This window comes from Metopolophium dirhodum, chromosome 5 (genome assembly GCF_019925205.1).
Source record: "Metopolophium dirhodum isolate CAU chromosome 5, ASM1992520v1, whole genome shotgun sequence".
Classification (NCBI taxonomy): Eukaryota; Metazoa; Arthropoda; class Insecta; order Hemiptera; family Aphididae; genus Metopolophium; species Metopolophium dirhodum.
The window spans coordinates 27775960-27793441 of record NC_083564.1 but is presented as its reverse complement, the minus strand read 5'-3'; the positions used below and the strand labels follow the sequence as shown (position 1 = coordinate 27793441).

Below are 17482 nucleotides of genomic sequence, written 5' to 3'. Positions count from 1 at the left end.
ACGCACACACACCGCCTTTATGTCCTCGAGCCCTCGTGCGTCTAAATCACGGTATATTATAGTACATTATATAATACCGTGGTCTAAATATAAATACATTCCAACTACCTATTAATTATTAATTAACAACACGAATTAAGATATTTCTAAGGTTACTGTAAATTGGTGTGATAGGTAAAAACCACTCAACATTTAAAAATATTTCAAATGCTCCTTAAAATTGCATAGGTACATTAACATATTAATTTATTAGTAGAATCTGTTAAAAAAAGAGAACATTTTTATCAATTACAACCGTCTACCAGTAGTCTGGTTTAAATTTTGTTAGAAGAAGTGTATTAATTAATATTTTTACTAGGTTATGTAAAAAAAAATTATACTTAATAGTTTTTGAATCATTTCAATTTTAAACTTTCCTATACAACCTAGAAAATAAAAAACATAAATTCATACTTACATTCAAAACAGTAATTGTACATCTGAAAGTATGTACATAAATTAACCTTCCACTTATTGCCTATTGGTATAAACCACAAAATATATAGGATGTTTGGGTTCATGTTCCAACAGCTTTAAAGCCTTTTAACCCTTTAAATTCTATTATTACCCATGTGTGACTGTTCGGCTAGTTATATTATATAATTTAATAATTATAACACTATACTCTATTATTAGTACATCCGAATTGGTTCCCAGCTAGCTTCACGCCTTCACTTACCAAAAGGATTTACGAGTAAAATCTTCAGAAGTTATTTATTTCCGCCAAATCTAGGCTTGATCTGCCGAGCGTACAATTTGGTATGTTGTTATGTTAAGCATTTGTAAGTTGTAAGACAGAGGCAACACATGCAAGTGCTATGTTCTCTTAATTGTGAAAGGAATAATGAGTTTAGATTCTGAAAAATGTCACTAGTAGAATTGTAGGTCATACCAAAAAATAAAATATAAAGATATAACAAAATTAATTAATCATAATCATATTTTTATTAACACATAACTACAAAAACTTTACTAAGAAAAATTGTTTGGACATAAATACACAATTCTAAGAACATATTGATAATTTTTAAGAAGAATGCAACATTGAATGACTGATGTTATAAAATACTCTTTGCTTTTCTTTTTTTTTCTCCTTTAACAAACACTTTTCCCCTAAGAGCTTTGAGTCTTCTCATTTCTTCAATAAAGTCTTGATGTTCATCTCTAAACAAACCATATTCTCGGAGTTTCTTCATTAATAATCCTGTCTCTATATGACGAGGATAGTAGTTTATAACATTTTCTTTTTTGTATAATGGTTCTTCACTAAACATTTTCACTACCTGAATATTTTAAAAATATAAAAATTAATTATATAATTAGATACTAAGAAATTGGTATTGGAATAAATTAGGTACCCTCATAGATTTTTCATTAGTTGGCCGTACAACATCACCAAAAATACGATTGCTTAACATCTTCATCCGATTTGCATAGTTAGTATTAGCGTTGACTAAATCACAATACTTGTAAAACCGCATTATAACCTAGACAATATACAATTAAATTAAGAGGTATTATTATAATATATATTATATTACTTTAACTTTTTGGTTTAATTTAGTTTAATGTAGTTTTAAATTATAACCAAATTTTGTTTACTGTGAGCCACGATAGTACTATCTTTAATCGTGCTGTGAGCCAAGATATTAGATATTAGATAAGATAGTATCTATCAAAAAGTTTACCGTGTTAGACCACAGATAATATCACAGACTTCTATTTAATACTGAATATACATCGATCCACCTTGACTATAATAGTAATAAGTACTATATAAAAATCTGTATACTATCACAGAACAATAACTATACTATACTTTATATATTTGTTCTGTGATACTATAAAGACAATTTTTAAATATTATGCTAATTTTTTAACTATATAATGTATAATATGATAATATTATTATCTATGTGTAAACTGTGTATAACCTACAAAATACAAAATATTTATACCAAATACCTTGGATCCTATATTAAAAAATATACCAAATACCAATGTCTTATCATATAAACGTATTCAAATTGATAAGAATACTGTGTTGTCCATGGTAGACGTCTATTCTTTAGTATGTGTATGAGTAGTAGAATAATCATAAATTAATAATAATTAGAATAATATATTGTAAATATTGTATTATAAATAAAACAAAATTTATAAACATGATGCCAGTATTAAATACAATTTTAGATTCAGTTGTGGATACAGTAAGTTGTGAAAAATTGTTTTATTTAAAATGAATTATTATTTGCATTAATACAATTAATTTATTGTTTAATGTAAAACACTTTACTCATAATATTTATTTTGAATATTTAGTTTATTGAAAATGTATTTTAGATTGCCCCACCAACGCCTGCATTTGAAAATTTCATTTATCATTGGGAAAAATTTATGGTTAATTACTTAGAGTGGACTACTGATGGACAATTTTCCCAAACTCACATAGAAGAAACCAATGTACCTGGCCATCTGGAAATTGTACAACAGGTATTTTTTTTTTTTATTGAACTTAAGCTCGTTGACTGTGGCCATTAGCTGTTGTGGAGGTTATGATCTATGGTTAGTAAGGGTGGTACGCGTACGGTAAGGTGTTGTTACAGTAGGTAAGCAATACGTGTATGTGTGGCAACAGTGGCAAGGTTTTAACTACTGTTAATTTACTGGTGGTCATCCGGGAACTAGTAGCTGTGGGCGTTACTTACTCTCAATGGCGTTGTTCGACTGGGAACAGCCAACGCTCCAAGCCACAACAGGTATTTGGAAACTATTATGTATTTTAAACTGATTATAGGTATTATTACCTTAGCCGACAGTTAAAAGATTAGTTTGACTACATTATAATGATTAATATAATTGAATTAAATTAAAGAATACTGCGTAAAAAAAACAGTAAATAAACTGAATTCATACATTTATTTAAACAATTATAAATAGGTAGACAGTATATTGTTGGGGATTATATTATCATCTAATACCTTAAGTTATAACTATGTCTATGTTGATAAACGTTAATAATAATGTGGTGCTTATCTCAGGATAATCCTGAGAAAATAAAAAGTTCTATATAATATCAAAACAATATACATATATTATTTTAGATATTACTATGTGAAGACAAAAATGAAGAAACCGCCACTAACTTGTGCATGGAATATGTATTGAAAAATGACCTATTTAATATGTTAGCAGTTATAGCAGAAAAAGAAAAATTAATTGGTATTAGGATATTAGTATTAAAATATATGACAAATCTTATCAGTCAATTAAGAAATCCAGTATTAGCTCATCCGTCTTTTTTCGTCACTATTCAAGTAATATGACGTGTTCTAAGATTTATTTTAAGAAACTGTACTTATTCATTTTATATTTTTTTTTTAGAGGCTAATTAGTTTATGCGACAGTGTTTTGTATAATAAACAGCAACAAGATCAGATTCACTTTTTATACATGCTGTGTACACTGTTAAACGATCAACAGAATGTTTCAATTATGTTTTTTTCATATGTAATATATATTATATATAATCATTTTTTTCTATTTGAAATAAATTTAAAAACACTATTTATTAGGAAACCAATATGTATCATATGGAAGAATCTAAGGCACCATCAACGGAATCAAGAACATTTAACAGATTAAATTTATTGGATTGTGTATTGACATACATCAATACCAAGGTTTATATATTTTAAAGAGATTATAAGATGTATTATTTTAAATAATGTTAATTATTATTAATATAGATAATTTTTCTTAGAATACAGATGTATACTATAAATGCTGTAATTGTATACTGCTGCTGACTAAATTAAATGATGAAAATGTGATAGACTTCATAATAAATAAAACTAGACTATGTTCAACATTAAGCGAACATTTCAGAAATCTGTTTTGTGCATTACCAACTACATTGGATTACAATGGACTAGAAACAATTGAATTAAATTGGAGGTGAGCGGAAATGTGTATTAATTTAAAATAATTTCTATGTTTAGAAATATAATTCATGTGTATTGTGGAACAAATTTAATCCAAATGCATTTTAAATATTTAACGGTCACAATATTTTTATATAGGGACGATTACAATGCCACTTATTCAAATGATGTTACAAAATTTTTTTGTTGGTTAAATTTTATTACTGAGGTATGTATCTTACTTGTAAAAATATTGTTAAAAATGTTAAGTAACTAGATATTATTTTATTTTTAGGTAATAAGAGATGGTCAGTTAAAAATATCTTATTCATTGTGTGAATCAATAAGATTATTATTTTTTATTAAATTATTTGATACTCCAGAGCAAATATCGCCTTCTTATGTTTTTTTGTTAAAAAAAATCTACAAAGCAGCGGACCATACGCCTTTAAATTATAGTAGGTATTGTTAGCTTAACATTATTGGCATTTATTAATAGTTTAATTGATATAGTTACTTGAGAATTTATTTTATTTGCAGCAATGAATTATTGGTTACGGTCAGAGCTTGATTGTTCTTATTACAATAAACAAACGCCAATAGACATTTTAATAAAATTGTCTTCCAATACAGATGATATTTTTGTTTTCAACATTCTCAATTTTTTTATAGTACTTTTTATATTTATTAATATAATTTGTATCACTATTGTAATTAATATTATTTTACTTTTTATTAAAGGATGTATTACTTGATTCAGATAAAGAAGTTTTGGATTTTATAATATTACGATTTGTCAATAATAGAAACTATTATGAAAGATGTACATCAGGAACATGGAGCGATGAAGAAGACGAAAGAGAAAAAAAATTATTGTCAAATGAAAATAATATTAACACTAGTCGAACTCTTGCACCTTCAAGTATTGATAGAATAATTAACCGGTATGTTAATAATTTAATGTTGAAATAAACATGATATAATTATATAAATTATTAATTTGTCTTGTTTTTTTTAAAAATATTTAGGTTGCTAGCATTGATTCCTCAAAACCTACACTCAGACCAATTACATACATTTAAAGATCACATAACAGATGTGAAGAACAACTATGAAAGTATTTTTGATAAATGTACAAAATTTGATTGGCCTACTGAAGCATTAGATTCAGTTAAACTATATGATTTTGATGAAGGTCCATTTTTAAGTATGATTTTTGAAAAAATCAGCAACATTCCTAATCAAGTAATTATTGTTATATAATTATTATAAGTCATGTTTTTAAATATATAGTAATTTTGTATTTATATTTTAAATGTTTTTTAGAACTCATCAACTACCTTACAGTTAAAAATAATTTTAATATTTTTAAGTTCTTTACCTCATCCATATCTACATGAATACTTGTTAAATTCAACATTACCGTTAAAACGTAATGTACCATCATTGTACATGCTAATATGTCATGTTCTTAAAGAACTACATAAAAAGATATTAGCATTCCCAAATTATAATGAAGAGTTGATTCAAGCAAGAAAACGCATTTTAAATAGTACTTTAATGAAACTATTAAAAGAAAAGTAAAATTGTTAAGTGCCTGCAGTAAATAGACAACGATAATCATTATAATTTTCTTTTTCAGGAATTCTGAAGTAATACTATTTAACAATGCGGTGATTTTAGAAGAATTGTGTAAAGAATTGGTTGCAGTACTATTTGTGAAGTATCATCATTCAAACTCAGCTTAAGGCGCCCGGTGCTGATGCCATTTTGTCTTCAAAAATACACTTTGTGGGAATAACAATACTGCCTTGTATAATCAACCAAATTTCATAATTTTTTTTTTAATTGCTAGAGAGAAATATTCACATCGATCTCTGTTTTTCAATATTTTATTCTAATATTCTTATTATTCTAATAATATATCTAAAAAAATACAATATAAAAAGAATTTTTTTACAATTATTTTAAATAAAAAACAAAATCAGAGATCAATGCGGGCTGTAGGAAGTCTTCTTCTTTCAGATAAAAAAATAGTCATCAAAATCCAACAATTCTACAAAGCTTGAGAGTTATTTCCATAAAGTCATTTTTTTCGATATAATACACCCTATCAACCCCCCACCCCCCATCCCCTAAATAGGTATCGGGTAGTAGATTAGTGGAAAAGTCTTATAATTGAGGTGGCAACTAAAATATAAAATTTAATTTCCAAATTTTATAGAATTGTGGAAAACTTTAAAAACTGGCACCGAGACCCTTAATAAAAGAATCTATTTAAGTTTATTTACAATAGATCTATAATGAATCCTATAGTGTAAACCCTAGATTTTATGGTACACTATGTTCCAATTGTGTTTACTATTATATTATATATTATTTATAAATAAATATATTAATAATCTGTATTGAATACATTATTTGTTGACTGTTGTATGCTAGTACTCTATCATATTCATGTTGGTACTCTGGCAGTATATAATATGAAATTGTATGTACTTGATACTCTTGTTCCTGTACTTCATTGGTGATGATGGGAATATAAATCATAATGAAAAAAGACCTGAGTCTCAGCCCTCAGTGAATAAACTTAATTTTAAGCTATAGTTTTAAAAAATGCTTTAAGCATTAGTTTAGTACAATTTTTTGTTGACACACTCGGAACGGATTGGACTGATCAAAACTAATTCTATACGTCATTCAGTACCGGCTCAAGGGAAAATAGTGAACCAGGCAAAATCAAATTTTGCCGCTCTTAACGATAGAATATTATCAGTATTTTAAAAATGCCGCCCTAGACATGGGCCTATGTCGCCTACCCCTTGAGCCGGGCCTGACGTCATTGCTATTGCACATCTAATTTTAGTAATTAGTTTCCAACTTAACAGGTTTAATTTAAAGGTTAATTTATGTGTTGTGTTGGAAGTTCTAAATTCTAAAAATAGTTAAAGGGGTGAAAAAATTTAAATTTAAAAATGCTGATAACCATTAACCTGTCATAAAATTTAAATATAGAAAAAAACACAATGTGTCAAATGTCAATATTATTATCTTCAGGTATGATGGTACTATGATAGTTCCGCCCATATTAAAACTAACGAAGCTAATGTGAACTGCATTTCAGGGAATAGATTGAAATTTGAAATCATGATTTTTGAAACATTACTTCACTAGAATAATTGGGTATTTCCAATCCTTACTTGAGAATTCATGTAAAAATTAACCTTATTAAAGGTACCTTACCTAAGTTACATTTTTTAAGTTTTTTACTTATAATATTTGAATAACACTAAATATATTTTATTTCATATTCAGAAAATTATTTAGATTATTTCAATTTATATATTTTTGGATAAACAGTTCATTAGTTATAAGCATTTAAAATTTAGATTTGCGGAGTATTGGACAACATTTGGTGGGGTACATCAGTGTAGGAATAGTAGGACAATCCTACACGATGTCGATACTATCAAAAAAATCGCACCCATTTTCTATTCAAGACTATTCCAAATTGCAATGTTATTAAAACCGACTTATAATTCCACTGCTCTCAAAAATACTTCAAAGCAATCCAAACAGGCACCTCAAACGAAATTAATCAAAAGATCTTTTCAATGATACCTAAATTATTTACTTATACAGTTATACTAAATTCATGTACAGGTAGTTCTACACTACTAGCTTCCTCCTCGCCACCCAGCCAATGTTTATCATCCCTCAGATTTCCTTATAGTACATTTAGTATAAATCTAAATTCTAAGGTGTGGATAAAATGTATTATCAATAAACGTTATTTTTAAAAAACGACGTCTGGTACCTGCATATGTTGTTTTTGTCCAACACACGTAAACCATAACAAATATATTTACCAGAAAATACTACAGTTTATTTATTTTATTATTCATTCTAATAAATATTACATAACAATATAATCTTATAATGATAATCGACGTTTAAAAGGAACAACATTTTTGAATTCGTCAATAATTTCATTAATATAATTTACACTTAATTAATAATTAGGGCCCTTGTCGTTTTTGGTAAAGGGCACCCCCTATGCGCATTCCTATGTGTTTACTGTATTTTAATTACTGATTAAGAGGACGCTACAAGAGACGCAAGTGTTCTTTGCCTTACACGTGTACGACATAGCAAAAACTGTTTTGTGCGGGAAAGAACCGAAAAGGGTACAGTCATAACTCATAAGTCATAACTAAGAAACGATATTTTCACCACATAAAAAGCTAAAAAGGAGAACTTTGGCTGTGCAATAACGATTTTATTTTTTTTATATCGGAACTACAAAATATTATTAGGTTATTCAAGTTTGAAAAACACAAACAATTATGGATTTTGAAACAACAAGAAGTGATATCAAAAAAATAAAAACGTTATTGCACAATCAAAGTTCTCATTTTTATGTGGTGAAAATTTCGTTTCTTAGTTATGACTTTATGAGTTATGACTGTAGCTTTCTCAGTTCTTTCCCACGCAAAACAGTTTTTATGCCATGTTGTACGCGTGTAAGACGGGTGTAGCGTTCCCTTATTAACAGTTTATTAAACTAAAATTTTATCTTATAAAATTTAAAGGTAAGAATATTATCTATAGAGCATCTTATCAGGTTTTTGTTAAATTTTCATTTTAAATTGAGTTATGAGTATAAAAGATAAATAAGCAATTTACAATTTTAAAATACTCATAATTCACTTTAAATTGAAATATAACAAAAAGCCGATGAGATGCCTAGATAATAATCCTAAATTTAGATAACATAAGAGGTCAATTCACTCTAATTTTAAAATTAATGAGGCTAAACGTGATCTGCTGAGCGTAAAATTTGCTATGTCGTACACGTGTAAGACGTAGACAACATAATATGCGGGTGCGACGTCCTTTTAATCAAAAACCTAATCCTAGATTCAAGAACCATTATTAAATATTATTATTAATTCATTTTTTATTTTTAAATGATTCTGCAAATTTAATGACCTACTCGGCTCCTCGTATTTAAATGTTCGTTAAGGGGATACCCCGATTTTCTGTTTTTGTTTAACACACACGCGACATAGGATTTTAGACTGATCCTTTGCCAAACATACTAATTGATCTAATGAAGCGATAAGAGTTCTAAAAACAGATTTGAATTTATCTTCAATTCTACATGAAATTGACTTTCCCACATTTTTGATTTTAACTTCTCCGAAAATTGAAATACATCAATTTTAAAATACTCTATTTTAATATGACATTTTTAGGAATTTGGGGATAATATCAAAAATTTGGGAGTCAATTTCAAGTAGAATTGACGACAAATTCAAATCTGTTTTCAGAATTCTTATCGCTTCATTAGATCAATTGGTATGTTTGGCAAAAAACGTCTAAAATACTATGTCACGAGTGTGTTAGACAAAAACAGAAAATCGCGGTATCGAATCCCCTTAATTGTTTAAGGCATATAAATATATAATAATTAAATTAATATTAATATATTATATTAGAAAGCATATTATTATGTAATATACCTAAATACTACTATATATTACTAATATTCTACTAATATTCTCTGGTACACATATTACACACTCACAAAAAATAGTTTAATACGAACATACGATATTGTAACTGTGTAAGCGTAAGACTGTAAGAGCAAGTTAAAATGTATATGTACAAAATTTAATAATTTTTATAATATGTAATACTATAGGTACTACTGTCTATTTCATTTTTAAAAAAAATTAGGTGTTAATTATTGTGTAACAACAGACCACAACAGTATTAAACGAATTTAGTCATAGTGAGTCGAGGGACGTTCGTTCACCTCAGTCATTCGCAAATCACATCACGCATACACACTACACACACAAGCGTGCGCAACATGATTCCTTCTTCAGTTCTACCCCGTGTATATTACGTGTGTGTGTGTGTGTTCATAATACGAGACATGTCGTTACAGGTTTCCGACAAGACCTTGGTCTGCATGACTCATCCTCTTTTAACTTGGTCCAGTGCTCCAGAGCAACCCGGCAATACATCGTCATACATTATTGAGCCGCGGCCGGATAACGTTAATAAACGTACAACTTATTAAAAACTCTACCTCGAAGTCTAAGATTTTTAATTAACACAATTGAAACACCGATATAGTAATTACGTTCACCCGTCACCCAGATACTGCACCTATATGGTAAGGAAAATTAATTTCTGTATTCAAAAATAGGATTCGCGAGAATCACATGTACAAGATTGCATTGGAAATTCGATTTCAATTAAATCGTTGAGAAAACACGTCATTTAATTAGAAAATATTGTCTAGACTAATTAAATGTAAATAATAATTTTCTAATAAGAACGTAACCATTTCGTCGTAAGTCAATTCGTTATTTACGACAATACAATTAAACGCGACTGAAGTTATAATTTAATAACGTATAGTGTTTGTTTGTTTTAAAGATCATACGGATATTAATAGAATTCAATTTAAACATGGCACACATTTCAACTGGATTGATAAGTTCATTAATAGTTTTCATACTGGTAAGTGTTTAAATATAATATCAAACTATATTATGTCTGTATAGTGTAAAGTATTTACTATATTTACCATAAATATTTTATTTTTTTTTATTAAATGTTTGTTTTATGATATTTTTGATTGCATTATTGAAACCTGTTCTAGTTATTTCATTATTGCCTATATGATAGGTTAGGGGGGTGTAGGTAAATCGTAATATACATTCGGACCATGTTTATTAATTAAAATATATATGTTTACATAATTTCTATTATTTTCTACTTAATTAGTTCATTATGATGGATTTAATGATCTGACTGGAGCTAAGAAGTTATGGTTGTGCTTTTAGTTTTACGATAGTAGGTATTTTTTCGAAAATATTAAATACAGAACTATGAATAGAGGATACAGAGAGAGTTAAGCAAACGAAAAAATTCTATGAACGATTTTCTATTTTGAGATTCTATATTTATTTATAGTGCCCGAGATTGATTATGTTTACGATATTTGCATATATTTTTATAAATAGGTAGTAAAAAAAGTATCTAAGTAACTTTTCGAAATATAATATTGTGTATATTAAATTAAATTTTTTTCAATACCGACTTCAATTAAATTCTCGGAGTACCAAACACACGCAAAATATTTTTTTTAATGATTTTCATTTTTTTGAATTTTTATTTAGATAAGTAAGTGAATAAAGCTAGTGTTGGACAAAAAAATTCTACTATTAACTGAAGATTGCAGTTTAAATATATGGATTTTATCTAGAACTGCATTTCCATGCACTTCACTCATTGAATTTATCTAGGGATTAAAGTGATGTACTATTGATGTTAAAAATAATATGATTTCACTATGAAAAAATTAATTAGTAAGATTAGATAATCATACACTATGAATAACAATGTAAGTAATCACTAATCATTATCCACAATTAATTTCACTAATTAATTTTTCATAGTGAAATGTTATTATTTTTAACATCAATAGTACATCATTTTATTCCTGAAGTAATGGAAAATTTAACAAGTGTATATGTATATTTAATGAAATGCATGATATATAGTTATTGATAAAATCAATATAAACTGAAATCATCAGCTAATCGTAAAATTGTTTTGCCCAACACTATTATAGAGGATAACTTATAAAGTACAAACTATAGTTCAATCAATAAATTTGCTTCACTCAATGTAATAGTCAGGACCGGCTCAAGCAAAAATAGTGAACTAGGCAAAATCAAATTTTGCCGCCCTTAACAATAGAATATTATCAGTATTTTAAAAATGCCACCCTCTTACTAAAGTGCAGCCTAAGTGCCGTCCTAGGCGTGGGCCTATGTCGCCTAACCCTTGAGCAGGGCCTGGTAATAGTATACGACTACACATTCACTAAACTTTAATAATAATTAAATTTATTATAAAAACAGAATATAAATTATTTAAATACTTCTATAACCTTTTGACTACTGATGTCGCGAAGGACTAAACATCACCGCCTCTTATTCCCGTATAATATGAATGTATCAATCTATTTATCCAATATTAATGATCAATGTATTTATTAATATTTACAGATAATGCAAGAAAATGTTTCTAGAAGAATACCAGAAGATGCTATTAATACGAATAATGATTTTGAATGTCTTACAGACAATGACTGTTTTGAAAAAAATAGTTATTGTGATATTAGTTTAAATTTATGCTCTCAATGTATGAATTGTAGCATATATTTTAGAACATCTAAAAAAAGTATCAAGTGTCCAAAAGATATATCAGACTGCAGTTCTTGTTTTGATGGGTAAATACTAAATATTAAATTCAAATATTAATTTTCAGTAAATATATTATGATTATTGTAACAAACTATTAATTTTTATAATAGTTATTTTGAAGAAATATTTTTTGGAGGAGAAATTCATGATTTATGCGTACCAAATGTGTCAATAACCTCTAACATTTTATTACCAACACCAGGTATTTTTTTTTTTTTTAATACGTATCAAGCTTATTAGTATATCAGTAAAAATAAATTAAATATTTTGTTTTCAGAAAAAATTAGTTCAAATTCATATTGGCAAGATATTGGAATTTTTTTTTTAATAATAAATATATTTTTAATTTTATTAGTGTGGACCTATTTTTATAAAAGTAAGCATAACCATTTTTATAATAAGTATAAAATAAAATAAATTATCATTTATTATGCAGAAGTTTGGAATACAAATTCAAATGGCATGTCTAATTCTATACAAGATAACATGGAGAATCTACCACCAACTTATGAAAGTTGCATGAAATTGAATAACTATGTTACAGGTATAAATAATTTATTATTAAGAGTATGCCATACCCGCATGTGTTGTCTCCGTCTAATTTTACGCTCACTTTAATTAATTTAACCTTAAAATTTGTTATATTTACATTTGTAAAATGGAGACAACGCTTGTGGATATTATGCCATCTTAAATTAATATTTAAAACAAAAATATATGCTATAGATGACGTCCAAGAATTTCATTTGTTTACTGGTGAACAGCCACCAAGAAACGAATGGAGACACCAGAATGCAGTACCATTTCGTTTAACTGATGATTCACTAGAGTAAGTGTAACATAATACCATAATCTGTCCCACAAGAAACCATGCCACGGTCCAACCAAAATTGGATTTTCTGGGCGTCCCCACGCAACACCCTGCCATAGGGGAATCGGTTTTGATAGCAAGGTGACATAGGGGGTTGCATAGAACCAGCATGTTCTCTCGTGGGACAGGGTATATACATTTTTATTCTAGATATTATTCAATAATTAGTAATCAAAATATTATATATTAGGAATATTAATTGTATGGATGAAACTGAAAATCTTGAAGAAGTAGATGGAGCTGTTGCTATGAGGGGTAATTAAAAAAAATCTAAATTTATTTTGGTATTTTAGATGCCTGTATATTAATAACTTATTTTAGAAATTGAAGAACCAGAATTACATGATGAGGAAACAATGCCAAGTGTCTGGTCCCCCCCACCACCACCACCACTACCTTCAATATCAGAGATGTAAGTTGACACAAATACTTGGGTAGTTAACTAGTGACAAATTAAAAAAAATTTGTATTTACAAAAATGTATTTGTTATTTTAGAAGGCATGTAGAGAATAATAATAATGATGAACAACCTTGTCAACCTCCATTGAAACGCATACGACTTGTTCAACAATCTACTGATGATAAAAGTTATCAAGATGAAGATAATGCTTCAGACATGTCTCAAGATGAATAATAATAAGTTAACTATTAGATGTAGGTACGAGATTAAATCTGAAAACTAGTTTATAAGTTTTAAGTATGTTTTACATTTTCTCATTAGGTATTAAATTTTAGTATTTAATCATAAGCATGTATTTCTTAGTTTATTTACTTAGTGCTTATATTTTTTTACGTAACTATTTTAAATGTTAATATTGTAAATTATTACCAATTATTTAAATATAATTTTTCAAATAAGACTTGTACTACTTGAGAAGTCTGATTACATGATTTTAAGATAAAATATGTGTCAATTGATTTATTTTAGATTATTGTATTATACAAATGAGTAAACATTATACAATATATTATACAATATATACTCAATGATTATACATACTGATGAGTAACACAAATTATTCAGAAGATAGATCATCTACTGTCGCTTATCACAATAAAATAGGCTATAGATAGAGAAACTTATTTAGGGCCGTTCTTACAATGTCTGGTTAAAGTTAACCAACACTTAACCGGCCGAATTCTGCCGGTAATAAAATATGTTATCAGTCGGTTAGCCTTAACTGGCACTTTACTGGACATTGTAAGAACGGCCCTTAATGAAATAACATGTTTTAAATATAAAAATTGATAATAAAATAATTGAATATTCGAAAATAGCCAAATCATAATATTCTCATATAATATGTTTAGAATAAATAATATGTAAAAAATATAGGTTTAAAAAGAAATAGGGGTAATTACTTTATAATTAATAATATTCATAATTCTTACACTGGGCTTTTTCCGATATACTCATTTATAAAAATATTTAATAATAATATGACTAACTGCAATTAGTAATTACCTATTCTTCGTTCTGCAGCAATTGCTCGTTGTTTAACAATTCATTGACCTCTTGTCTAGCTTTAACTCTTTGGTCAACTGGTACGAATAGAATTTCGTAAGATCTTAACATAAATACTCCAGTGGATATCACCGTTAATCCAATGGCAACACTCACAACACTTTTGTGCACTTTATTCAATACTCCATTCATAAATCTTGACATACTATTAACTTATTAGAAATACAATTTACGTCAACTTGATACTATTATGTAAATGAAAAAAAAACGTCTGGTTTTCCAGTAGTTTTTTAAATAAGAAAAGTCCAAGATAATTAATATTATAATATAAATAAATTATAAAACACGTGAATGACCAAAGGAAGATAGTAGTCAGTGGACACGAAACGGTAGGCAGTAAAATGTTATACTAAATAGTAATTATAGTATTGCACTTCATATAATCATAATTACTCTCATATCATGATATATTATGTTATCATATATGTCTATGGTATTATCCATGAAGACTAGGGGACCAAACTCGTATGGCCGCCCGCATGAAAAACGTACGGAATTGAGTCTCACGATTAAACGGCCACAGGTTGCGCTGCGTACGCTTGGGCTGCTACCAAAGAATAGATTAAATGCTGCTACCTTAGATCATATAAACACAGATATATAAAAATACTATAGATAGACAACTCCCTATTAATTCCTACAGTGTAATAATGAATCCCGCAAAATGGCCGAAATTCTCTTATCTAAGAGGTGAATGTTTACAAAATGTAAATTATGATAAACCGTGATATGGCGGGAATCTAAAACTATTATTATGTATTACAATGACACATCATCCACTTAAAATTAAGATTAAAAGTATAATTTATTGCAACAAACGAAAAATACAATATAGACATAATAAACAAGTTTCAAGCTCGTCCAATAAGCACATGCTTGAATTCGAGTGATCTGAGTTCATATTAAAAATGAACTAAAAATAAAAGTTTATGTTATATCATATTAGAACATAATAAAGTAAAACAAAAAAGAAGAAAACAATTAAATTTAATATTAAATATAAGTGAAAATATTATTAATATATATCTTTTTTTTTTATTATTATTATTAAATATATATCTTATACTTGGTGAAATTATAAAAATTGTTTAAATTAATATTATATTTATGTAATAAAAAGACTTCTAATTATTAGATGTTGAGTTCCAAAAAAAATGCGATTAAATGGTACAATTAAATTACAATTATTTTAAGATATTGTATTTATAACAATACAAAGGAAAATTTACTTGTATTAACTTTAAACATATAGTATAATACAATTTGCAGCTCACAAGTTTGACATAAAGTCCAATAGGACAATAGGTACCAGTTTTGTTTAGTTCATTTTAAACATTTATATTATTATTATTATTATTATTATTATTAAATAAGGTAGTATACCTGTTTTGATTTATTTATTTGAAATATTTTATTGAATGAGTGAGATGGATATAGTTGGGGGCAATCATGAAAGAAATAATAATTATATTTCATTCATGCCATGAAATTATTGTAATTTATGGACACAGATCATAGAGTAATATTACGATATATTTACTCTATGACACAGATATAAATAATTTATTTTCTGTGTATCATGAAATAATTTGAGTATTCTATTATTTCCTCCGTGGTTGCCCCCAGGCCCCAACCTCTTTTATCTCTTTTTTATCATCTCCAATGTCGATTTCATGATTTCTCTCTCTCCGAACTCAGTCCATTCAATTATATGTCCATGATTGCTATTTTAACCCGTGCGGCCGTGCAGTATGCGAATTATTCAAGTTTTTTTTTTGGAAAATATACGCATTATTTTTAACCCACGACCCTCTAAATGATATTATCGTGAATAAAGTAATTTATATATAACCTATTTACGCGGAGCCTTTTTTTAAATTTTCAATCCTTAGCCATAAAAGTTAAACATTTTATACATTTGTAACTACAAAATAATTAATAAATTATAAATTTGATAAATGTTGTCAAAATTTGAACTTTAAATGCTTATAAAAAAAAATTGTACCTATGTATTTTTAATATTTTTCAACTACTATTAGAACGATATATCCAGGAGCCTTATATTAAATTTTCACGCTTTTTTACCCAACAAAAAATTTTTTATTGATATTTATAGAAGAAAAAACTAAAAAAATTGAAAACTGACAATGTCCGTAAACCGCTCAAAAAGAGTCAAAATATTTTCAAAATTTTATGGTGTATAGAAAATGCTAATATAAACATTCAGTGAAATTTTCAAGTATCTACAGTAATTCGTTTTTTAATTACAATAAAATAAGAAAATTGTTACATGAGAAATCGAGTGAATATCAAATGTTGTAAAAATATAAATTTCAGACGCTCATAAAAATTTAATTTAAGTTTCTTGTAGACATTTTTTTTTTTGATAAAGGTAGAAAAACCTATGAGTAATCTTATATTACATTTTCAAATCTTAGATTTAAAAAGAAAAATTTTTATGAATTCTCAACTCAAAGTAATTTGCCTTATTTTCGTGATTTTTCTGTATTTTGTCAAAATTTGAACTTTAAATGCTTATAAATAAAAACTGTGACTAAGGATTTTTAATTTTTTTCATCTACCTTTGAAACAATAGCCTAGGAGCCTTCTATTAAATTCTCATGCTTTTTTACTCAACAGATGAAATTTTATTGATATTTATAGAAAAAAAAATAAAAACTGACAATGTCCATAAACAGCTCAAAAAAAGTCAAAATATTTTCAAAATTTTATGGTGTATAGAAAATTCTAATATAAACATTCAGTCAAAAATTCATGTCCCTACGGTCATTTGTTTTAGAGTTGCACCAAAACCAAAATCGATTTTCTCGA

The 17482-nt window shown here is 27.3% G+C and overlaps 3 protein-coding genes across 5 annotated transcripts; 2 read left to right on the top strand and 1 right to left on the bottom strand.

Annotated features, from left to right (window-relative positions):
• Positions 1 to 965: 965 nt before the first annotated feature.
• LOC132944742 (small ribosomal subunit protein mS33) lies at positions 966 to 15064 on the bottom strand. 3 transcript variants are annotated; one of them, XM_061014222.1, is made up of 3 exons: positions 14591 to 15064; positions 1398 to 1526; positions 966 to 1322 (listed from the first exon to the last, which is right to left on the bottom strand). In XM_061014222.1, the coding sequence occupies exons 2-3, from the start codon at positions 1518 to 1520 to the stop codon at positions 1098 to 1100; spliced, it is 348 nt and encodes a 115-aa protein (XP_060870205.1). In that variant the 5' UTR covers positions 1521 to 1526; positions 14591 to 15064; the 3' UTR covers positions 966 to 1097. The 3 variants fall into 3 exon arrangements, with proteins under 3 accessions (XP_060870205.1, XP_060870207.1, XP_060870206.1); XM_061014224.1 differs by lacking the exon at positions 14591 to 15064 and adding an exon at positions 1728 to 1862; XM_061014223.1 differs by lacking the exon at positions 14591 to 15064 and adding an exon at positions 1581 to 1721.
• LOC132944739 (FHF complex subunit HOOK interacting protein 2A-like) lies at positions 2027 to 6377 on the top strand. The gene is made up of 13 exons (XM_061014220.1): positions 2027 to 2249; positions 2383 to 2532; positions 3144 to 3356; positions 3424 to 3549; positions 3615 to 3722; positions 3803 to 3996; positions 4122 to 4191; positions 4258 to 4420; positions 4503 to 4633; positions 4704 to 4906; positions 4991 to 5207; positions 5289 to 5542; positions 5605 to 6377. Exons 1-13 carry the CDS (start codon positions 2205 to 2207, stop codon positions 5708 to 5710), a joined length of 1980 nt encoding a protein of 659 aa, XP_060870203.1. The 5' UTR covers positions 2027 to 2204; the 3' UTR covers positions 5711 to 6377.
• Positions 9712 to 14017, top strand: LOC132944740 (uncharacterized). Its single transcript, XM_061014221.1, has 10 exons — positions 9712 to 10149; positions 10416 to 10499; positions 12056 to 12279; positions 12364 to 12455; positions 12531 to 12629; positions 12690 to 12797; positions 12980 to 13082; positions 13315 to 13379; positions 13446 to 13536; positions 13621 to 14017. Exons 1-10 carry the CDS (start codon positions 10147 to 10149, stop codon positions 13757 to 13759), a joined length of 1008 nt encoding a protein of 335 aa, XP_060870204.1. The 5' UTR covers positions 9712 to 10146; the 3' UTR covers positions 13760 to 14017.
• Positions 15065 to 17482: the final 2418 nt, after the last annotated feature.